This window comes from Cricetulus griseus, chromosome 7 (assembly GCF_003668045.3).
Source record: "Cricetulus griseus strain 17A/GY chromosome 7, alternate assembly CriGri-PICRH-1.0, whole genome shotgun sequence".
NCBI classification, from domain to species: domain Eukaryota; kingdom Metazoa; phylum Chordata; class Mammalia; order Rodentia; family Cricetidae; genus Cricetulus; species Cricetulus griseus.
The window spans coordinates 50,920,126-50,944,129 of record NC_048600.1 but is presented as its reverse complement, the minus strand read 5'-3'; the positions used below and the strand labels follow the sequence as shown (position 1 = coordinate 50,944,129).

Genomic DNA, 24,004 nt, shown 5'->3' with positions numbered 1-24,004 from the left:
ACCCACTTATATTTATTGGGAGTTTCTGCACATCATACTTTTGTTTTCCAATGGTGGATTGTGTAGCCCAACAGCCAACCCCGTAAGTACATGTACGATGCTGACATGGTGTCTTGGGATCTGTTTCAGAGACCACTCAGATCGAGGATCCGAGGGTGCAATGGCGGCGGGAGCAAGAGCACATGCTGAAGGATTACCTGGTCGTGGCCCAGGAGGCTCTGAGTGCACAAAAGGAGATCTACCAGGTGAAGCAGCAGCGTCTGGAGCTGGCACAGCAGGAGTATCAGCAGTTGCATGCCGTCTGGGAGCATAAGCTGGGCTCCCAGGTCAGCTGTGAGTACCTCCCACTGCTGGGGCCATTGACAGCAAATCCCACTAGTACAGTAGGGACTGTGCTCTGAGTACTCTCAGAAGTTTCAGTGCTTAAATCTGTTCTCTTTCTCCCTCCATTCATTGTACAAACCACCATACTCTATTGTTCATTGTTCCTCCTGTTACTTTTTTCTTTGTTTTGTTCTCTCTCTCTCTCTCTCTCTCTCTCTCTCTCTCTCTCTCTGTGTGTGTGTGTGTGTGTGTGTGTGTGTGTGTGTGTGTGTCGCTGCTTGCACCCATGCATAGATGTGGAGGCCGGAGAAGGATGTTGAGTATCCTGTTCTGTCACCCATCTTTTTATTCCCTTGAGACAGGGTCTCTCGCTGGAGTTGGGCTGGTGGCCAGCACGCCCGAGCAATCTTCCTCTCTTCCTCCCTACATTGCCGTAGCTACAGACACACACAGCTGTGCCTGGCTTTTTACATGAGTGCTGAGGATCTGAACTGAGGTCCTCATGATGGCACAGCAGGAGCTCTCACCTGCTGAGCCGTCTTCCTAGCACCCCACTCCTTTCTGTGTCGAGCAACAATTCCTTTGCCATTTACACCTTGTTTCATTCCATTTCATTTACAATCGTTTGGGAATGTTAAGCAGATTCCATATCACCTTATTTAAAACTCATCCATGGCTATGGGAGATGGGGAGTGGAGAGTTGTTTAATAGGCACAAAATTTTGCTTTGAGCAGAAAAAAAAATAGTGCTAGAAGTGGCTGATAATGATGGATGATAACACTTTTACAATAGCAGGAATATGCTTAATGTTGTGAACAGTATGCTTTGAAATAATTACAATGGTAATCTTACATCGTGGGTGTAGTTTTTTGTTGTTGTTTTATTGTTGCTGTTTTAAGGTTTTTGTTTTCTTTTTTTAAACTTCATTTTTGTGTATATGAGTGTTTAGCTTGCATGTATGTATGTCTACCACATGTATGCCAGTGCCTGTGATCCACCAAATAGGTACTGAGAATGAACCTGGGCTCTCTGCAAGAATAGCAAGTGCTCTTAACTACTAAGCCATCTCTCCAGGCCCTAGTTTTGGTTTGAGGACAGGGTCTCATTATGTAGGCTAGACTGGCCTGGAACTCGCTATATAGACCAGGTTGCTGTTTAACTCACAGAGATCTACCTGCCACTGCCCCCTGAGATTAAAGGCATGCGTCACCACACCCAACATTGTGTGCATTTTAAAATTACATTATATTTTGTGTGTGTATGAGTATGTAGGCACATACATGCTATGATATGTGTGGGGAAGTCAGAGGACAATTTGAAAAACCTGTCTCTCTCTTTCCACCATGTGGGTCTCAAGGATCGAACTCAGTACCTCAGGCTTGGTGGTAGGCATCTTCACCTACTGAACAATCTTGCTAGTGCCCTTCACCATTATGAGACAGAGTGAGTGGCTTCTCTAGCAGAGAGTGGTCTCTAGCTTGCTGTGCAGCCAAGGCTTGCCTTGAGCTCCTCATCCTCCAAGAATATAGGGATTGTAGCTGTGTGCCACCACTGACCAGCGTTGTGTACCATTTCTACGCCTGCTCAGTGCAGTACTGAGGATAGAGCCAGTGCTTCATACATACCAAGAAAGCATTCTACCAAATGAGCTCCATCCTGCCCTATGTTTTATACACATTTTACTACAGCTTTAAAACAAGCCCACAAAGCTCTGTGTGACCAATCCCTGCAGACATCCTTGACTCATCTCAGGTTTCCATTTACTGATGTCCAGTTATACTAAGTCTCTCCCACCCCGTTCTCCAACTTTCCCCTCGATTTTCTGCAGCAGGATGTTTGCACTCACACTTCCTAGAATACAAGACAGACACCTTCTCATCCTTCAAGCCTTATATCTTGGGCCGTCTGACAACTCTGTCAAAAGCCCTTTCCCTGGGTTTGACCCCAGTCTCCGCTCTGTGGATATTTGTCATTGCACAGTTCACAGCACATCTGCTTACACTATAGGTTGGTGGTATTTACAGACTTATACAGGCAGGGCTCCTGCCTTCCTTATTTACCCTGGTGTCACAGGAGCAAACCAAGCCAGACTGGGTCTTCCTGTCTTTTTCCCCTAGTGCTGTGAAAGGCCACTCACTGACTGTCAAGGATCCTCGGGGTTATAACTTTTTTCTTTCACCACTTTGTTGCTGTTGTTGTTGCTGCTACTCTTGTTCCTGCCATTGCTACTGTTGCTGCTGCTACTGTTGCTGTTGTTGTTACTGCTGCTGCTGCTGCTGTTGCTGCTGCTGTTGTTTAGTTAGGTAGGGATAAGACCCAAGCTAGCCTGGAACTGGAGTTCTCCTGCTTCTACCTCCTAATAGCTGGGATTATAGACATGTGACTCTACATCTGGTATGCCACTACTTTACTAACCAAATTTTTCCTGTGTTTATTGAATATTTATTACACACCAGGAACATTCCTACAATCTGTATATGGTATTTCCAACAATCTTCATGGCACGTCTGTTCAACTCGAATGCTAATTAAAGCACTGTCAGTAGCCACCTTAACAGATAAGGAAACCAAGGCTCAAGATCAATAATGTGCCTACAGTCTTACAGCTAGTGAGAGACAGTTATAATCTGCGAACCTATCTGTCATCTCTGCCACTTAGAGTATAGGCCAGGCAGTGGGGAATAAGCATGTGACCATGGTCTCTGGTCATCTGTGGCTTGGTTGTGATGCTCCTGATTTGGGAGGTTCATTCAGCTAGATGGCTGAACCCCCCCCCCAGTCCTGCCCTCATTAGCCACTCAGGAGCTCCCCCAGGATCTCCACTATCTGTGGATCCAATGACATGCTAGACACTATTAGGAAGCTTGTAGCCCTGAGTTTGACTTAGTCATGGGAGTTGATATAGTACAATAGACTAGATGACTTCCACCACAGTGTTCTCCCACAGTTGTGGAGGCTGGACAGAGATGAAGTGCTGGCATGGGTGGGTGCCAGTGCGAGCTCTCTTGGTTTATACATGGCAGAGAGAGGTTGCAGACTTTCTGTGTCTTTCCTCTATCACAGCAGCCCAGTTTCTAGGACCTCACTTAAGCCGGCTTACCTTCCAAAGGCCCTGCCTCCAAACCCTCATCATTTTGGAGGTTAAGGCTTTATATAGGAACTTGGGGGTTCAGCAAACAGTATTATCATTGCCACAGTCCTGAAATTAAGATACTACTGTTGCTAGTGAAACTCATTCTTGAAGAGGTAAAGCCTGATGTTTTTCCTCTCTCTAAGGCTCCATAGTTTGAAAGATGGCAAATATACTTTCCTTTTGGAGGGTGATAGGATGCTTATATAGTACTAGAATAATAACCCACAAGTCACTTGCTAATTTTAGACTGTCAAATGTTTCTTTTTATTGGAGATATTTGTGGCCTTTATAGATGGGATGGAATTAACATCACCAGTAAATAGTCAGTTGGCATCACAAGCCCTGTGAGATGGTTGCTTCATAGAGGTGCCTACACAATAATGATTCATCCAAGTCTATCTAGCCATGAACACAGGCAGATATATCCATAATGTAGACTAGTCTGCAAGATAATTGGTCTAGATTTTAAAAGGCTGAAGAAGCTACTTGGGGTGGGCAAAAAGGCATGGAAAAATCTATAGTGTCAGACAGTGAGTAGCTGTTGATGACATTGATAGCTTTGAATATGGTGTGTGTTTTCAGCTTTTGCTAGTGTTTCTAACATCATTTGTTGAATTCTTTTTTTGTTGTTTTTTAGGGGAATGAGGTGGGCTAAGGGGTGCTGGGAATCAAACCCAGGTCCCTGTGTACCCTAGACACATGCTACATCCCCAGCCATGTTGAAGAGTTCCTGTGAACTAACCACACTCCTAACCAGGCAGAAGGAGTGATAGATTATGAAGAAATGTTAAAAGCTGGAGGATCTAGTCACAGATAGCAGAATATGCCCATAATCCCAGCTACTCCAGAGGCTAAACCAGGGATTACAAATTTGAGGCTAGTCTGGGCTGTATAATGATTTTTTTTTTGCCTCAGAACTAATTTTTATTTATTTATATTTTATGTATTAGTGCTCTGCATGTATACCTGCATGCCAGAAGAGAGCATCAGATCCTATTACAGATGGTTGTGAGTCACCATATGGTTACTGTCTGAGCCATCCCACCAGCCCCAGAACTAATTTTTAAAGAAGGAGTAGAGATACATAGAACTCAATGATAGAGTGCTTGTCTAACATGTGCAAGCCCTGGGTTCTGACCCCAGCACCACAAAATAAACAAAACCCTGGGTGATATAGGTAAAGGACGTATCAGTATTTGTCAAGTCATTCTTGGATTTGTGGATAGAAACTTGATCAAATTAAAAGTCAGATGGGAAAAAGAGTCAAATGCATTAAGAGTAAAGAGTCTCATGAGAAAGCTGCACGGTGGTGGCAGCCATGGGAAGCTGTTCTCAGAAGGCCTGGGTGCATGTCTGTTGCCACAACACTCACCATGGGAGACCATAGCTACCAGACTCAGACACTTTATGTTTAACTGTGAAGATATTAACAATGCATTTCTCATGCCAGGTGGTGGTGGTGGCGCATGTCTTTGGTCCCAGCACTCGGGAAGCAGAGGCAGGCAAATCTCTGTGAATTCGAGGACAGCTTAGTCTACAGAACAAGTTTCAGGACAGGCTCCAAAGCCACATAGAAACCCTGTCTCGAAACCCCCACCACTACCGAAAACACACACAAACACACACACACACACACACACACACACACACACACACGCACCAATGAATTTTTCTGATGAGTCCACAGCAAGACTTTAGCCACAGTGCCATTGATATTCGGAGCAGGCACTAAGGCTACCCTGCATATGGAAGGATCCTTCTGGTCTCCTTTCATCAGGAACCAGCACTGTCCCTTCCCTGCAAGTTGTAACAAACAAAAACATTTCCAGACATCTTGGTGTGCCACAGAAGGCAAATTGGTTCCCATTGAAAGCCACTAGTCTACAGAAAGCATGTAGTACAATTTCCTTAGAAACATGTCAATGGCTAAGTAAATATCCTCATTGACACCTAACTCCATGGTTAAAATGAGACCTCACTCAAACTCCCAAGCTAGTTTGAGAGGATTTACACTTGACCTTTTTTATGTACATATGTAGTATGGATACCCATGTGCCATGGTGCACCTTGAAGGTCAAAGAACAGCTCAACAGACTTGGCAGCAAGTGTCTTTACCTGCCAGGACATTTTATCTGCCCAGAGAGTTAATATTTTGTAATACCAATTAATTAATTTGTGTGTATGTGCCCATGAAAGTGTATACATGCACATACAGTGAGCATGTGTGGAATGGGGGAAGGGGTATACCTGTGTGTGCAGAGGCCAGAAGAGGGCTTCAGATACCTCAGAGCTAGAATTACAGACATTTGTGTAACTTATTATATGCATGTTGAGATGAATTTTATATATGTTTAAAGGTATGCTCTCACTGTGTGGCACTGCTGACCTGAAACTCACTACATAGACCAGGCTGTTCTCTGACTCACAGAGATCTACCTGTTTCTGCTAGGATTAAAGGCATGGGCTATACCATGCCTGATCCCATATAATTTTTTCAGAGGCATTGCTGGAACCAGACTGCCTGGCTTCAAATGCATGATACGTGGTCTGCCAGCTGTATAACCTTGTAACTTCTTGGTCTTTTTTTTGTGTGTGTGTGTACAAAATTAATCTAATGATAGTATTAGATCTGCCTTCTGGGGGACTTTATGGGATTTAAACTGGTCATTGAGGGCATGCAATTGTATATATCACATTGTTCTTCCATCAATAAAATTATTATTATTTATTGGTATTAAAGAATTTTAACAGATCCATGGCACCAAGAATATAAGATGAGCTTCCCTAATCTATGAAATGAAAATCTAAAATGTTCCAAAAATTTAGAATTGTTTAAGTGGTACTGTGATGCCATATCATATCATGGGCTTTGTGTCATGCACACAGGTACTTAGAATAATGTCAAGCAAGGTGCGATGGCACATATCTGTAAACTTAGCACTTAGGCAGAGGCAGGTGGATCTCTGTGAATTCAAGGCCAACCTGGTCTACATAGTGAGCTCCAGGTTAGCCTGAGCTACATAGTGAAACCCTACCTCAAAATAAGTAAATAAAGTTTCTTTCAGTTCATATCAAACATGAATAAATTTCCTATTTTTTGCCTTGGGCGCTATCCCCAAGATACCTCATTTTATATATGCAAGCATTTCAAAATTTAAAAATTCCAAAATCTGAAACTGATCCAGCATCACACATTTCAAAAAGGAATGCTCTGCCTGTAAATACTCTGCAAAAGGCAGGAAGTAAGTGATGCAGTTCTTCAGCCCATCAATGTAACTCACACATCCCCAGGAGCTGCACCAGCCTCAGGCCACCTCCATGGGGTCAGTCAGACAGCTAGATATGAGACCCAGAATCCCAGTTAAAGGAGATGTGGTCAAGGCCTCCTCTTAATCTATTTAGTTTGATAAGCCAAGTTTGCTTTCCAAGTCACTTTTTCTTGAGTGACAGAGTGGTGAGGTCACATACCTGTCCTTTAACTCAGATGGCCTGCTGGGGCTTGTGAGGATTTCAACATTTGCCCTCAACTGGTGTGAGTGCCAGTCACAGGTGGGGCTAGACTTTAGCATCAACTCTCTAGTTTCCATGAGGAAGGAGAAAGAAACCATCATTTAATGTGTGCCTACTGTATGCCTAGAGAGCAGTAAGCTAGCCCCTCCACAGCAACTACCTTTTCCCCCCTTACAAGATGGTGTTATTACTATTCTACAGACAAGGAAACCCAGGCCCCAGAATGACAAGAGGCCTCCTCTAGAATCACACCACCAAAAAGTAGCAGATACCTTGATACCCAGGCAGGTCTGATCTCAAACCTTTATTCCCTTCATTTAATCCAAGTTGGCAAGTCACATGCCAAAGTTCCTGGCCTACATCCTGATTCACCCAGCTTGAAACAGGCAAAGACTCAGGAGATCTGGAAATGAAGAGAAGAACATCTCAAAAGATTGTCAGAGGCAAACCAGACTACATCCCATTATTGGTCCAGCCAAGGGATTACCCATCTCTAACCTGGTAAAAGACTAAAGGTTTGGATGTGCTGGATTCTCAGGACTGGAAGATTAGAGGATACCAGGCAGGTTCAAAGCCAGGACATGCCTTGCTGAAATGTAATTATTATTTGAATGTGGACACAGCCTTTGAAGACCTCAACCCTCATGTTTCATTTGGTGGCAGACCATCACCCACCAGGCTGGGTAGGACTCTTGGAAACCTGGGCAGAAGAGAGATGTGAAGAGAGAACTAATTAAAAGACAGACATTGAGGCCTCCTGAGTGAGATAGCCAACAAAGTTATGGACCACGCAGTGCACAAACGAGTGGACTGGCCTCTACTTGCACACCCAGCAGCTGAGACTCCAGATATCCTGTAACGGGAAATAAATAGCGACTGGCCACACATGGAGGGGCTTTACATGAGAAGAAAATCTCCGCAGAGGATGCACAGCCACGAGACAAGCCTAGGGAGCTGTGTTCCAAACCAAGGAGACTTCCAAGCCCCACGTGATGTTTCAGAAATCAAAACATGCAAAGTAACAGTTATGTTGGAAAACTGAAAAATACAACTGAGGAAATCTTTTAGGAAGCAGAGCCAAATTACAGCAAGATTGGCAATGAGAGGGGAAAACAGAGCAATGGTGCAGAAAGCCTCTTCCAGATCAAAACGATCCGAGGGAACTGAGGAAACATGATGGAGCCTCCATGAAATAACTCAGCAACATTTCCCAGAACGGGAGGAGGCTTTTTACACTGAAAAGCTTCACCAAGTGCTCAACACAGTGGATGAAAGTCAACGTATCCACCATTGGGAGATTTCAAACCCTGGGAACAATGCAACATCCTACAGGCATCCAGAAAGACCAGGTCACACGACAATGACCAGGACTCAGGATACTCCAGACTTCATGCCAGTCACTCAGAATTAAACAGATGCAATGCCTTTTCCGGAAAGCCAGTTCCGACCTAAAACTCCATAACTGTGAAACTATCTATAAGTATAGTGTAGAATAAAGATATTTTGAGACATGTGGGATTTCAAAACTTTTGCTTCCTTCCTGTCTCCTTTCCCAGGAAGCCACTAGAAGTGTGGTTCTTGCAACATAATGGGGGTGGCACAGAAAGAGAGAACTGAAATGAGGGAGAGAGGAGAGGGGTGAGAGAGCTGAAGTAGCATAAAGTAGCTCTGCATACATACCTTCCCCCAGGTCACATGGAAGCAGAATGCTTATTGGTAGAAGGCATGGTACCTATACTCCAAGCAAGGGGTTTGGATGATGCTCAGGATCTCCCTGAACTCTCAGAAGTCCTCTCTCCTTAGCCTCCTGAGTGCTGGGATTATGTAGGCTTTTACCAGGGCTGGCTTATGGAGGTCTCTTCAAACAGAAAACTTCAGTAAAAAGTTCACCTAAAAAATATGCACCCGACTATATTCTATTTCAGCAGCTTTGTGAATAAATTGTGCATTTCATAAGAATTTTCCAATGAGTAAGAATTCAGGTCTCTGATAGCCCCATTGGTAGGAATATGGTTTTGTTTTTTGTTTTTTTTTTGTTTTTTGTTTTGTTTTGTTTTTGTTTTTTTTTGCTTCCTTTGCTTCCAGAATTTCTGAGCCTGCCCAAGGGATGCTAATGAATTTCACAAGAACTTATCCCAGAAAACAAAACAAATAAATAAATAAATAAATAAATAAATAAATAAATAAATAAATAAAAGAACTTACCCCCAGAATCACCTCTGCCCATCCTGGGTCAGGAATTGCCACTTGTGACAGGTCTTCAGACTGTTACCACTCTCCTTAATGTCTCCCCCCAATGTAGTGCTGTCCCCAGCAGCACAGCTTCATGGCGGGGGTGGGGATGGCATTATGTGGTGCTTAGAATAGGCACCCCCCCTCTACTGACCTTTCCACATACATCTCCATCTTATTCCCAACACTGACAACTTCTCCAGACTTTTCATCATGTTCTCACCATCCACCATGGATAACAGACTGTGGGAACCACTCTAAAATGCCAGGAAGCACTTCTTTGGAGAATAGGCTTACACCATTTTCCAGCTCTGTATCCTGCCAGGATCCTCTCAGTGGCACCAACCCCACTGAAGACTCAGAAGGCAGGAGCTGAAAACCTCAAGAAACACCCTGAGCACCTGAGTCCTTGTCCCATGCCCCAGACAAAGGCCATGAAGCCCTCCTGTCTCCACCCTGGCTCTGCTTGTCTCTTCTGGTAAAGCACAGACCCCATCACCCTGGTCATCACCGTGAGCTTTGCTGAAGTGCTTTGCTGCCCATTGGTGCCTCAGCTGTCATTATACAGAGTAGTTTTTCTCATTCCCCAATCCTGAACCTTCCTCATGCGTAATTCAAAGCCCCGTTAAACTATTTTAACTAAATCTAAACAACAGCTTCTCCCTTTGTCACTGTCAGATGCTGAAAATTAGCAGGAATACTGTTGACGTCTTCCTGGAAAGCCTGGCCTCAGCTTGGGTTCTCACCGCAGTGTTCAGATGACCAGGAGTGGGAGGGGAGATGAGCTAGCCCATCCAGTGTGATTCAGGACACCAGAGAATCACCTTCCTTACCAAAAATACCTGTTCAACAGCGCGGGAGGATGTTCATTTAGAACATGATTGAGTCTTATATCTAGACATGTTTCTCTTTTCACCTCACCAATCAGGATGCTCAGAGCCTGGTCTGTGGTGACTCTGGTTGAGTTAGGGAGCCTGTGGCATGTGCTGATTTCCCTTTGTCTCGTTTTCTTCCTTGAAGTATATAACACTGTACATACTGTATATGTTCATTTTCACAAGCTACAATGATATAAATGCTATTAAAAGGCAGTGAAGTTCTAACCTGATAGAACTATGGCTACACATTAAGAGTTAGGACAAAGATTGTTCTAGGGTGGTATACAACTATGAGTACTTTATTTTCTTCTCAAATGTACATTTTAGCATCTTTATTAGAAAAGTAGATGTTCATGTTAGAAAATATGAAAAGGACAAAAAAATGCAAAGGTGGAAATTAGTTTCATTTATCATCCACCTCTCCAGACAGCAGTGTTAACCGAGGGTCTCACACATGCCAAGGAAGTAGCTGAGCTATGTCCCCCAGCATCCAGTCTTTGTCTTTTTTTTTTCAAGACAGGGTTTCTCTGTGGCTTTGGAGGATGTCATGGAACTAGCTCTTGTAGACCAGGCTAGTCTCAAACTCACAGAGATCCGCCTGGTTCTGCCTCCTGAGTGCTAGGATTAAGGTGTGCACCACCACCGCCCAGCTGCATCTAGTCTTTTTAAAGGCATGTGTGTGTATCAGTTTACCAACTGTACATGTCCCATATTTAATTTTTCTATACATTTTGTCATCCAGGTTTCATGAAACAGTATGTGTCAGGCATTTTCTCATTTCACTCTGTAGTTTTCTACGCCGTGGTTTTAAATTGCACAAGTTATTTCTGCAAGCAAGGGTGCAGTAAAGAAACCAGCAGGATAGCTGCTCCATGAGTTGGGAGGAAGGTTTTTATTGTAAATAAGAGAGAGAGAACATCCAGAAGCATCAAGAAGATTCCAGTAGAAGAAAAGAGAGGAAGCAAGGAAAGAGGGAAGGAAGGAAGAAAAGAAATGAAAGGAAAGGAAAAGGAAAGAAAAGAGGAAGAAGCAGACTGGACATGGTCAGGGCTATCTACAAGAGAAGCAAGAATAGCAAGAGAGAGACTAGCAAGGGCAAAGGGAAACCTTATTGTATAAAGAGAGTAGGAAGCCATCTGCAATCTGAAACAGCCTGGCAGCTAGCATATTGGAGGTGAGAAGGGCTAAAAGGCTAATATGGGCTTTGAGATACATAACGAGTACATGAGAACAGGAAGGAGGAGTCTAGAGGCTAGGGTGGGCTTGTTATACATTTGTAATAGATAGGGAGCCAGATGCCTCACCAGCCACAGAAAAGGGAGATAGGGAAGTTGGCCTTATCATTTTGCAGGTTCCTGAGGAAAGCAAAAAGCATCCTTTAGCAATCCTATAGTTCAATGTGAGCTGAGCCAAGACTGTCATTTCTGCACATCTGCACTGCACTTTTGAGTTGGAGGCCTAACAATCAGATCTTCATTTTCTGTGTACCATATTTATGTAACAAATCCCCCTTTTTGGACATGTAGGCTGTCCACGTTTTTAACCCTTCCTCTCTGGGTTCACTTAGGAGATTAGATAAGCCAGCTTTGCTGTGTCTCCTCAACTGAGATGCTCTTCTTTCTTCCCTGCAGTGGCCTCTGGGTCTTCATCTAGCTCCAAGTATGACCCTGAGATCCTGAAAGCCGAAATCGCCACTGCAAAATCCCGGGTAAGGATCTTCACAGCATCCTCACTAACCACTCTCTAGACAACCCTCCAGGCCATGGTAGCCAGGGCCAACAAGGCTCCAGGATAAAAGTAGTTGTATTAACGATAGTACAACAGTTGCCATATAGAGGCATTCACCTTGTGCCTGGCACAGCGTTGGGAACTTCATCTCATGTTCTTGCACCACTCCTTGGAAGTAGCTATTGCCATCTTCTGTACTTTAAAGACAAGCAGCAGAGACCAAGAACCTTGCCTGGCAAAACAAGAGTCCTCCATGGGCATTTTAGTTTGGTCCTCTTCCTCCTCCTGACGGCTGCCTGCTTTGCATCATCTTAATTCTTGATGACTTTAAGAGGATAGGTATTATTACCCCCATCGTACTGAGATGGAAACTAAGGCAGAATGGTTAAGTGGCTTGTCTTCAGTATACTGGGTATTTTGAACACTGGTTTCTTTCAGGTCTGAATAATTTCCACATATGAAACCATAAATAGGGGAAGTGGCCTGAGGCAGGATGGAATACTGGGGACTAATAGGCTGGTTTTTCAGCTCTAATACACTGCGCCCATACTGGAATGTGAACACCATGTTTCTAGATGTCAGGTATTTTTGGAAAGCACTGTGTATCGAGGTGTAGTGCATGAAGTCTCTTAGAACATAATCAGTAGCTCTCACTGACAGGCTGTCAGCACTCAGCAGGCCAAACAAGCTGCAAGTGGGATCTGGCTCTTGGTGGTGTCTTGCCTCTCACCTCCATGCAAAGTACTCTCAGACCCATCACCAGCTGTAAGCTGTGTGTGACCCAAGTAACTGCGACAGTCCCTATTCATCACAACAGGCAAGAAGAGGTGAGAAGGGGTCAGTGGTCCAAGAGAAAAACCATAGCTAAGAAGTGGGGAGGCCTGACTATCACAGTCAGCCTCTGATTACTCCCTGTTTCCCTGGTGTAGAGACTGGCTGACAGGACCTACAGAGACACTGGCTGAGATGCTGACTCCCAGCCCTACACTGGTGAAGGGAGGGTGCTGTGTCATATAGTGCCCAAGGGATGTGGGTGGCTCCTTATACAGCAGCAGTACAGTCAGGGGCTCTGGGCTTCAGCCTACAGCTCCACACCTGCCTCTGACTCCATCCTCTGTGTGGTCCTCTGCCATCTAGGTCAACAAGTTGAAGAGAGAGATGGTCCACCTGCAGCACGAGCTACAGTTCAAAGAGCGTGGCTTTCAGACCTTGAAGAAGTAAGTCTATCCCGCAGTGGAGAGCATAGGCAGTCTTCACCCCAGGTCCCCTCCTGTTCTCTCTGCCCCACCCTCCCATTAGTTCTTTTCCTCACTTCTTTCTCAAGATGCATCCCTCACAATTCTGTTTAACTTCTTTCCCTCTGGCACTCACTGAAGATGCCATCACCCAAGGGTAGAGGTAAATAGAGTCATTTTAAACCATGGAGCTGTTATCATCTTTTGAGCTTCTAAACCCATTAGGATCAACAGAGTCTTACTCCCCAGGCCTAGAAGCAAGTGTCAAGCATTTCTGTGCACACCTGATCTCTGCTAATTGACAGCTAGACCATCAGTCACAGACCAAGTGAACCTTTTAGCCCCAAGGCCCCCAAAGTGAGCTGCCACTTCACTGCTACCCCACTGCGGAACTAGCAATCTCTTCCAGCACTAAACATCTTCCTAGAGAATTATGCACCTGGCTATGTGCACAGTCCCCTGTGGGTGGCACAAAGAGCTTCCGCACTAAACAGACAGATGTCGTTTTCATTTGTAGAAGTGGGCTTACACCTAAGTAAGGGATACGGCTTGTTTATTTCCCATGCACTGTATTATCTGTTGTGACGTTGACTGTGGCCATGCAGATGTGTAGAGCCTTTGCTATGTGCTAAAAAAAATACTTTCAGGTGTTTCTGCATGATGATGTTCATCTGATCCTTGTGGCAATCCCAAAGGAATGTTTTTTTGTTTTTAGCTATAGCCCCATTATATAGATGAGGAAACTGAGTGGTATACACTGAATGCTCAGTGAATATCAGCCTGCAGTTATAATTAGACACATGTAATTGAGACTTTTCTCATGTTTGGGAGCCTTTTTTGTTTTTGTTTTTTGAGATAGGGCTTCATTCTATAGCTCAGGTTGGCCTCAGACTTATAGCCAACCTTCTGTGTCAGGCTATCAAGAACTGGAATTAGATGTGTATGCTACCACTCCTTATTTAACTAAATTGTGTTCAGCCTATCTGGTGGCTCCCTTGGTGAGCACTACATAGGTAGTCTAGCAACCCTCACCAAAACACCAGGCAGGTTACCAGGATGCTTAGCTTTAAGAGACTTCCAGTCTTGAGGAGGCTGTGCCTGTATGGACACCAGTTCTGATAGTCAACACTTTCTCTCCCTACCCCAGCTCCACCCCATACCATTTCATTACCCCCACCCCCTGCTCAAGACTCAAGTCTATCCTAATCATTCACTGAGTACCGTATCCTGCCCTGGGACATATCAGCGATTCCTGTCATAACAGTAGTTCAAAAAGTTACATGTGTAACATATAGTTATGTATGTAACCCCTAGCTGAGGATCAGTAGGTGGTGGTTGCTGTTTTTGTTGCTTCACCTCCTCCTTATCTTCTTTTTCTTCATTGAGAGTTTCTGTTTTGTATACCTCTGATTGTCCTGGAACTCACTCTGTAGACCAGGCTGGCCTTAAACTCACAGACAGAGTGCAAGCCATAGTGAGTGGGGATAACTAGAAATAGAGAAAGTGGGTGGACAAATCACATGGAGTGTAAGGATCATTAGTTTCTGGGGAGGGTACTGATGTATAACAAGTACTTGTGATACTGGGGGAGCCTGGAGGCCAGCATGAGCGATGCTGATAGACCCCACAGGTAGCCTATGTTCCCTTCTGCTTTAGGTGAGGGAAATGACTCCTTTTGGCAGATGAGAACTGGATTCACAGGTTCCTGAGGAAGGCTCGTTTTCATCTCACCACCAGAAACTCCTCTAGAGTCCAGTTTGAGCTCATTTCTAGATAGATGGACTGCCTGGGACCTAACAGTGTTCATTTTTATTATTTACTTATTTATTGTTTGGGGCTAAGGATAAAACCCAAGGGCTTCACACATGCAGGACATGTGTTCTAGCCACTGAGACACATCTAGCGTTTGTCTTGTTACTTGTTTTTGTTGTTGTTGTTGTTGTAGTTTTGTTTGTTTTGGGGGGATTAGCACCCAAGAATCAAACCTCACTCATGGTAAGCACATAATCTATTCCCTGAGCTACACCTCCAGTCTAGAACTGTTGAATTAGTATCAATTATTACTACTGAGGTGCTTGGGGATTTATTGGATTTTGAAGTTGACATCTCAGTCCCTCTCTAGACACCACCCCAGATAACCCTCTCACCAGACCTTCAAACTCCCTTGGAATTGCTTTTGTTCAGGGTCTAGTAGGAGAGGACTTGGGCATTTCCTTCGCAGAACCTGGGAATGGTGGACCTCATTCTTCAGGAGTAATTTAGGGAGTTTCCAGAGGGACTTTGCAACATATCACCATCACTGTTAGAGACTGGCATACAGTTCTACTCAGCAAGAGCTTATGTGTTTGCCTCCATGATACCAGCCAAGAGTTGTTGAGCAGCTATGTCTGAGAATCCATGAGCTTGATTCATAGTTTTGTTTTGTTTGAATAAAAAAAATTAAAAAGAAAAGAGAAAGACTGATGAAGACTGACGGAAACCTCTCAAGGACAATGAAAAAGGAAAATCAAAACCAAAAGTGTGGGGCTGTGGCCTGCAGCTCGACCCCTTATGAGCAGGAGGGAGTTGAGACAGGTTATTGTTTTGATGGGAGAAGGGCATGGCTTTCTTTCTGCATGCCACAGAGCCCCTGTGCCAGAAGTGTCTGGACAAGATGGGATGAGCCTGTTACTGTCAGAGGCTATGTCTGGCTTCTGAGGCTGCTGGGCAAGAGAGTCCCCAAAAGTCTGAAAGAAAGGACAGCTGCATAATGTGGAAATCCTGAAACACATCTCCCCACCTCCCAACACACACAACTTTTCTTTCCTTTTACCCTCCACCCCAAAAGATTATTTTACTGAGTATATAATGGTGACCCTTTGTTCTCCCCCCACCCCCTCTCAGTCCAGCTCTTTCCCGAGTCTTCCTCTCTGAGCTGCTCTGTGCAGCCGAATTCCAGAGTCCGGGTTGCTAAGGGCCTGGAGAAATCAGGTAAAGCTCTTGCAGCCAAGCACACAAACAGCTCTGTCCATCCTTCTGGGGATGCAAAGCCATTCTTGCCCTGTTGGCAAAGAAAAGCTCTGCCCAGCCTTCAGACCTGTTGAAGCATACAGCTCTCCCCTGCACACACCACCCCCTGACAATAGTTTGGGTCAGGAAACCTCCCATCCTACCCACACTTTGGGGATGCTTCTCTGGACCTTTGTGGAGCAATGTGAACTTTTTCAGACAAAATCTGAGACAGATACTGGCCAACCTGGCAGCCTTGCCCAGATCTAAGTCCTCGAAAGAATACACAGACTATTTTTAGTGGGAGACACAATTGGGGCTTTGTTTTGTCTCCACGGAAGCAGAAGTAACTGTAGGGGGCAGCTGTGTGGGAACCCCTCCCTGCTGCCCTCTCCCCTACACCAGAACCACGAAGCCAGGGAAGAAACCTGCTCCGTCCCCCCTTTCCTCCTTTCCAAGTGATTTCCCACTCGGGCTATTTTTAGCACAGGACAGTTTGGGCTGTAGCAGGAAGCCAGAGAGGAATGCCTGTGAGGGTTTCTCATCCTGGAATAATGGGTTTGTGGTGTTCCCTAGACTGTTAAACTTCCCCTTCTCCACCCTCCACTGAAGCCTCAGGCCAGCCTTTGATGAAAACATGAAGCCATAAGTGTGTCTACTCTCAGAACCTTCTCCAGTCCTCTTCAGATCCTTACCCCTCAGCCATCTCTGGTCACAGCTCAGTGGCAGAGCGCTTGCCACACATGTGTACAACCTTGGATGTGACCTCAGAACTTATGAAAAGGAGACGGGGAGACACTCATCTTTTTTCCTTCAACTTTTCTCATCAGAACAAACCTATATGTAGGGTCTGGATAAGCCAATAATCTCCAGGCTACAGGTGTTTAATCCCTTACATTTGTTCATACTGCCTAGTTCTCCATAGGATTAAAGTCCTTTATCCCATTTGACGGTGAGAACAACACTGAACAGGGCCAGGCAAATGCCACAATCTAGGCTTCCTTAGAACACCAAGGTGTGTGTGGTAGAGCACTATGCCCAAGGCTACACTGTAGATGGTGTAACAACTGAGAGTCTTTTAAAAAAAATAATTATTCTTGTCTATTTTTATTGAAACAGTTCTTTGAAGGACTTCTTTTAGTTTTTGCTGTTTTCTACAGTATGTGCTCAAGAGTAATGATACTTTGTGGAGAAGGAAGTCAAACTTGGAAAAGAGTGTAAAAATGCATTTGACTTCATCAGATAATAATACACCTAGCGAAAACTGAGCAAAACAAAAGATCTGTTGAAACCCCCTTCTTAAGCACCAATATCAACTGAGAGTCTTTTGTCCTCACCTTTCTCTCATTGTGTTCTGTAATTGTGCATGTTTATTGCCGACAGGGTCTCAGGTGGTGAGATGGCTCACCAGGTAAAAGTGCTTGCCACTTGAGGTACAACCTGAGTTCAACTCCCAGAAGCCACAGAAAGATGAAGAGAAGAGAACTCCACAAAGTTAGGCACAGTGGTTCTCCTCCCAGCGTGATTTGAGAACCATACATTTGGACAATTTATGGAAACTTCTTTCTTTCTTTTTTTATTGTTTTGAGACTGTGGAGCCTTGGCTGACCTGGAACTCACAGACATCTGTCTGCCTCTGCCTCTGCCTCCCAGGTGCTGGGATTTAAAGGCATAGGCCATCACACCTGTCAGGAAGCAGTCACAATTCAAGACTGGAGCATTATTAACATTTTGTGAATCAGTGCCCAAGACACTGCTAAGCAGCCTGAGATGTATAGGAGAGGAGACATGCCATCTCCCCACCTCCAACTCACACAGTCTCTGCCAGATTCTAATACCATTCATGTTCAGCTCTGTTCTCCAGGGTACCACAGTTAAAATGGGGATACTCCTTCATAAAGTCTAAGTTGCTGACACGACACAAGCAAAGTTTCTCAGCTCTTGGATACATGTTATAGGAACCTTCCCCGCTTCAGCCTGGCCTACACAGGAGGGAATCGGGGACGATTTTCAGTTAGAGCTCATACTTAGATGAGCCCAACTCTAAGAACGATGTTGTTTCTACATTCTGCAGCCACACATATCTGCAGTTTAGCAAGACTCTTCTATACCCCCCACCCCAGTAGGGCCTGGAGACAGCTGTGCAGGATGGAGATGGGAGACTTGAGAGTACCTGTGCTTTCCCCCATTCTCTTATGTCTGATCGCTCTCATTTCCTGGCCCCTAGAATTGACAAGAAAATGTCCGATGCTCAGGGTGGCTACAAACTGGATGAGGCCCAGGCTGTGTTGAGGGAAACAAAAGCCATCAAGAAAGCCATCACCTGTGGAGAAAAAGAGAAGCAAGACCTGATCAAGGTGATGAGGGCCCCCAGGGATGGGGGCCCCTGGTACCCTGTGTATAAGGACTTCACAACGGCTACTTTCACACACCACACAAACCACTTAGTTCTCATTACAGGATGTTTCCCTAGTCCAAACACTTTTTGAGCATTAATATGGTACTACCATGGAAAATGCTATACCTGACTTTGTATGGCAGGCACAGACACAATATGGGTGTTTCAAAAATATCAAGTTACTTTCTGGCTGTATGCGTAAAACATACATGAACCATCAATTGTGTGTTTAGACTTTGATCCCACCCCTAGGATAACTTATTATGTAATGCTAATAGTCCAAAATTAAAAGAAAGAATCACAGGGATTTTTGAATAATGTATACTTACTACCCTCTACCGCTTCTTGGGATTGTCCCTCCCCACTTTTATTAAGGAGAAAACAGAGGCTCAGGAACACTGAATGACTTGCTTAAGACCATACAGTCATTGCCAGTGCCAAAGCTGGAATGAAAGCTTTGCCTGGTTGTACTACCAAAGCCGGGTCCCTACCTCTAGCTCTCACCACCCAGCTTGGTTTTTGAATTTTAAAATTTACTTATTATGTATACAGTGTTCTGCCTGCACAATAGAAGAGGGCACCAGATCTTATTATAGATGGTTGTGAGCCACCATGTGGTTACTGGGATTGAACTCAGGACCTTTGGAAGGGCAACTAGTGCTCTTAACCCCTGAGCCATCTCTCTAGTCCCCTCCAGCTTGTTTTCTTAATGGAGCCGTTTAACCTGAGCATCACAGTGTCCATTATTCTCTCTCCTTTGTTCTCTGTGATGGGAACTGAACCACGAAGATCAATTCCACAGCATGGTGATAGGGCTAAGTGCCTTGCATGCATGGCTCAAGTTATCTCCATTCTACAGATAAGGACAGTCTGGTCCAGACTGTAAGTGGCAGAGCCATCAATCAGACCCAGAACACGTGATTCATAAGCCCATTGTTTCTCCCCTGAATGTAATCCCCACTCAAAACCACCTAACTCTGAAGACACCTTCCCATCACTTGACCAACACATCAGGAGTCCAAGACTCAGAATTGCCATGGCTAGATTTGGGGGAAACTTTGGCAAACAAGAGGACTGTGGACCAGTGAGAACAAGGTACTTGTGGGTAGCGAAAGGTAGTCTTGCTGTGATTAGTGGTTAAGAGCTTGGAGAGGTCTCTTTCAGCATCTCATTGGTACAGTAAAGATGATTAAAAGATTCCTGGGAGAACCTGTTGGATGCAGTAGAACTCAGTGAAGCTGAGCTGCTCAGTGTTGGTTATCACATTACATTGTCTTTTAATTGATTACTACTGTAATTGACACACCTGTAAAGTAACTTAGTTAGGGTTATAAATACAATGATGAAACAGCATTACCAAAAGCAAGTTGGGGAGGAAAAGGGTTTATTTTGCTTAACACTTCCACATCATAGTCTACCTCTGAAGGAAGTTGGGACAGGAATTCAAACAGGACAGGAACCTGGAGATGAGAGCTGATGCAGAGGACATAGAGGAGTGCTGCTTACTGGCTTGCTCCTCATGCCAGTCTCAGCCTGCTTTCTTATAGAACCCAGGACCACCAGCCCAGGAGTGGTACCTCCTCGGGGAGCTGGGCCCTCCCCCATCAGTCACCAATTAAGAAAATATCCTATGAGTTTGCCTTCTGCAGGTGATCTCTCAATTGAGGTTCCCTCCTCTCAGATGACTCTAGCTTGTGTCAAATTGACACAGAACTAGCCAGCACAGTAAGACCTGGGATTTTCCCACTTCACAGAAAAATAGGTATATGCATAGAGAGGGTCATCAGCTAGCTCAGGTAACGCAGAGAGAAACAGTGAGAGTTCCACCTTAGGGGCCTGGAGAGATGCCTCAGCTGCTAAGGGCACTGACTGTTCTTCCAGAGGTCCCCGGTTCAATCCCCAGCATTCACATGGTGGTTCATAAACACCTATGTCTGCAGTCCCAGGGGATTCAACGTCCTTTTCTGGAGTCTGAAGGCACTGCCAATAAGCCACACCACTCACTGCTTCCCCACCCCTCCCTACACTGCAGAGCCTTGCCATGCTGAAAGATGGCTTCCGGACAGACAGAGGGTCTCACTCTGACCTATGGTCCAGCAGCAGCTCTCTGGAGAGTTCCAGCTTCCCAATGCCAAAGCAGTTCCTGGACGTGAGCTCACAGACGGACATCTCTGGGAGTGTAAGTTGGGGGGGGGGAGAAGTGGCGTCTGGGAGGCCACCCCAGCAGGGCAGCTGCCTGTCCTTCTTCACCTGACTACCTCAGCTGTTAACTCAACCTTGTGGAGCTGTAAGATGGTATCATGGGCCGTTTCTTTTCCCAAAGTACTTGAAGTGTATAAGTTTGAGACCATTCTTATGGCCCAAAGGAAGAAAAGTATTTTTGTTTAGCCGTCTTCGCCCACAGTCCACATAGCCAGCCCAGTGACTGGGAACTATTCTTGGCTCTGCCCACGTAAGCTGTCAAGTCTCCTGTGAGCTATGGAAACCTTGCTCATCACGGGCCTTGCTGCAGTAACCGTGTAATTCTTATGTGTAATTCTTAAACAAAATTCTTTGTTCTTCTCTTGACCTCTAGTTCAACACCAGCAGCAGCAATCAGTTGGCCGAGAAGGTCAGGCTGCGCCTGCGCTATGAAGAGGCTAAGAGAAGGTAAGTCAGGCCGGAGCTGGGGAAGGTCATAATTGGAACTCCTACGGTGGGGTCCCATGGGCACGCACTTTTCAACACTCACATAGATTATAAAGATAAGTATCAGCATATTTATATGTTAATCCTCTTGGATTCAGAGAGGATATGACTGGCCCAGGGCACTATGCTAGACAAAGTTGAACTACATTTGAACCCAGGTCTCTTTAACCTCAGAGCTTAGTAATTTTTCTGTTTACCTGGCTTGGATTTGATAGTCAATGCTTTCAGATGTTCTTGGTTTGAAGGAGCAGTTTGGTTTGAAGGAGCAGTAACTTTGATTTGGCTCAGCAACAGGTGAAAAAAAAAGACTACAGACATTTCTCCCTTCATCAAGAAAATGTTATTTGTGGCAGTCTTTTGTTGTTGTCATATTGGGGATTGAACCCAGGACCCTGTGCATGCCAAGCATGTGCAACAATCGAGTCTCCAGCTGTTCCTCTAGATGAGTTGTTGTTTGGTTTCTCCATGTTACCCAGGCTGGCTGCCTTGAACTGATCCATAGACCAGGCTTTTTAAGCTTTTGGGGGTCAGGGTGAGGTCCTGGGGATTGAATCTAGGGCCTTGCACATGATAGGTACTTATTTCCTACTAATGAGCTAAGACTCCCATCTGACCTACTGTTATTATTCGTATATGATGTATGTGCAGGAACAGTCTAGGGAGGAGCACATGTCACTGTCACATATCAGAGGACAACTGTGTGGAGTCTTCTCACTCCTTCCACACTTATGTGGGTTTTGAGAATTGAATTCAGGTCTCTGCGTGGCAATTGCCTTTATCTGCTGAGCCATCTCACCAGCCCCACAGATGTTCTTGTGAATGAAAATGAATTTAATTATGAAATCAATCTTAAAATCCTGAAGTAGCACCTCCTGCTTAAATAGCCGGTGCTTCCCAGCAGCTTGGGCTCCCGGGATCCAGATGTTCTGTGCTACATGGACTTGTAAGCAGTTGTGTTTTACCACCACAGTGACAACATAATAAAGCCAGCGTTTCTACAGCATTTGTGGAAAGTCATAAAGCAATTGTGTATTGTACTAAAAACTTGTGCAATTACAGGCTTATTTAATTTTAAAAACTTGCAGCAGGACCAAGGAGATGGCTCACTGGGTAAGGGCGATGGCTAACAAGTCTGACAACCTGAGTTGGATCCCGGGCATCCGCGTGGCAGAAAGAGAGAACTGACTCCAGCAAGTTATTCTTCAACCTCCACACACATGTGGCATGGCATGCAAACCTACACACCCCCATAAACAAACAAAATATAAGAAGTCAGGTGGTGGTGGTGCACACCTTTAATCCCAGCACTTGGGAGGCAGAGGCAGGTGGATCTCTGTGAGTTCGAGACCAGCCTGGTTCCAGGACAGCCTACAAAGCCACAGAGAAACCCTGTTTCGATATATATATCAGAGTTCCTATTTTATTATCTAAATGCTAGAGGGGTGAAAAGTTTGACCTGGGATGTTCCATGACTCTCCCAGGTGGTGCAGTTAGAATTTGAACCCTGGATGTACTTCCAGCTTTGAGTTCATGGTACTCTTTCTACAGAATGCACCATAATGGGAAAGAACTGACTGGCCATTTTGGTGGTGATGCCCATTGCTTCCTAGAACAACTAGCCGGTTCTCGAAGCTTCTCAACAGAACCAGCTAGAATGTAGCGGTGCCCAGCCTGAGGCTCCACCAGTTCCCAAAGAGCAGCACAGCTCTTTACAATAGTGTCAGAAATTCAGTTGACACAAAAGGAATTAAAGAAAAGGGAATTCAGCAGGCTAACCCACCCCTCCTCCAAAAGAGGAACTTTTGGCTTCAGGCTCAGCTAGATCCAGGGTTCAGATGGCACATCTTAAATTTAATCTCATCTTTTCGGCCCTGCTTGTTCACTTGCCCTCTGTGTTGGCTTCATCCTCAAGCAGGCGTTCCTGATCAAAACAGCAAGCTGTATATCCAGCAGGTCTGTGCTTACCTACTTCCAGGGTTCCAACCTCAGAAAAAAAAAAAGGCCACCTTTTTTTCCCTAACAGATGGATGTTTTATTTGGGACTTTTGTTTGGCTGATTTGGGAGTAGTGTGTAACTATGTTCTTGGTTTTTAAGACAGGGTCTTGCTACGACTTCCAGGCTGATCTCAAAATCATCATCATCCTGCCAAAACCCCCCAAGCTGAGTTCCCAATAGTTTTGATAAATATTGGGTTGGAGAGTCACTGATAGTTTTGAATGGCCTGCCATTGTTGCAGTACCAATAGAGGATAGGAGATTACAACTCCCAGAAGATCCAGGTGTAGGTCGTGTGCTCATGCTGGGATGGGGATTGAGGTCAATTCACCAAGCGACCGAGGTTCTATCATGTCCTCAGGACAAGTTGGGATAATAACAAAGGAGGAATTGGATGATGGTAAGGTACAAAGAAAACTATCCTATGTACACTATTTCAGCTCCCCCTAGGGGCTCAGCAAGACAGCAAAAGCAACATTTGTGTATTTGTGCCTCTCATCCTTGACCCTCTGATCTCTTCCAACCTGCAGCATTGCCTATCTTAGATAATCAGTCCTGGAGAGACTGGAGGAGTGAAATGTCGCACTTGGGACTGAGACATTAGATGTCTCATTACAATCCACAGCTAAATTTGGGAGAAAAGACAGCACTTTATAAGATGAGAAAACAGAGGGTATAGGTCTTAAAGGATAGAAGAGACGCAGCAGTAATTCATGGAAACTTCCCTTGATCGGCGCTTGCCAGGTTTCATCCTCTGTGCATGTCTGAAGGAGGGACTGTTAGGTACATCTGACTCTCCCAAGGATGGATGACATAAAGTTTAAAGTATGACAGCATGAGAAAGGTAACCTGGAAAGTATACCCAAGAAGACGTCAGTCACTCCTCCGTGTCCTCT

General features: G+C 44.9%; 1 protein-coding gene across 2 annotated transcripts in view; it reads left to right on the top strand.

Annotated features, from left to right (window-relative positions):
• Nucleotides 1-24,004, top strand: part of Wwc1 (WW and C2 domain containing 1) — a 147,005-nt gene that overhangs the window by 79,798 nt on the left and 43,203 nt on the right. For both annotated transcript variants that reach the window (XM_035448195.1, XM_027425225.2), the window contains exons 3-8: nucleotides 130-333; nucleotides 11,708-11,784; nucleotides 12,942-13,021; nucleotides 18,255-18,384; nucleotides 20,458-20,604; nucleotides 21,001-21,074. In XM_035448195.1, coding sequence (XP_035304086.1) covers nucleotides 130-333; nucleotides 11,708-11,784; nucleotides 12,942-13,021; nucleotides 18,255-18,384; nucleotides 20,458-20,604; nucleotides 21,001-21,074 — 712 coding nt within the window. The remainder of the gene's footprint in view (nucleotides 1-129; nucleotides 334-11,707; nucleotides 11,785-12,941; nucleotides 13,022-18,254; nucleotides 18,385-20,457; nucleotides 20,605-21,000; nucleotides 21,075-24,004) is intronic.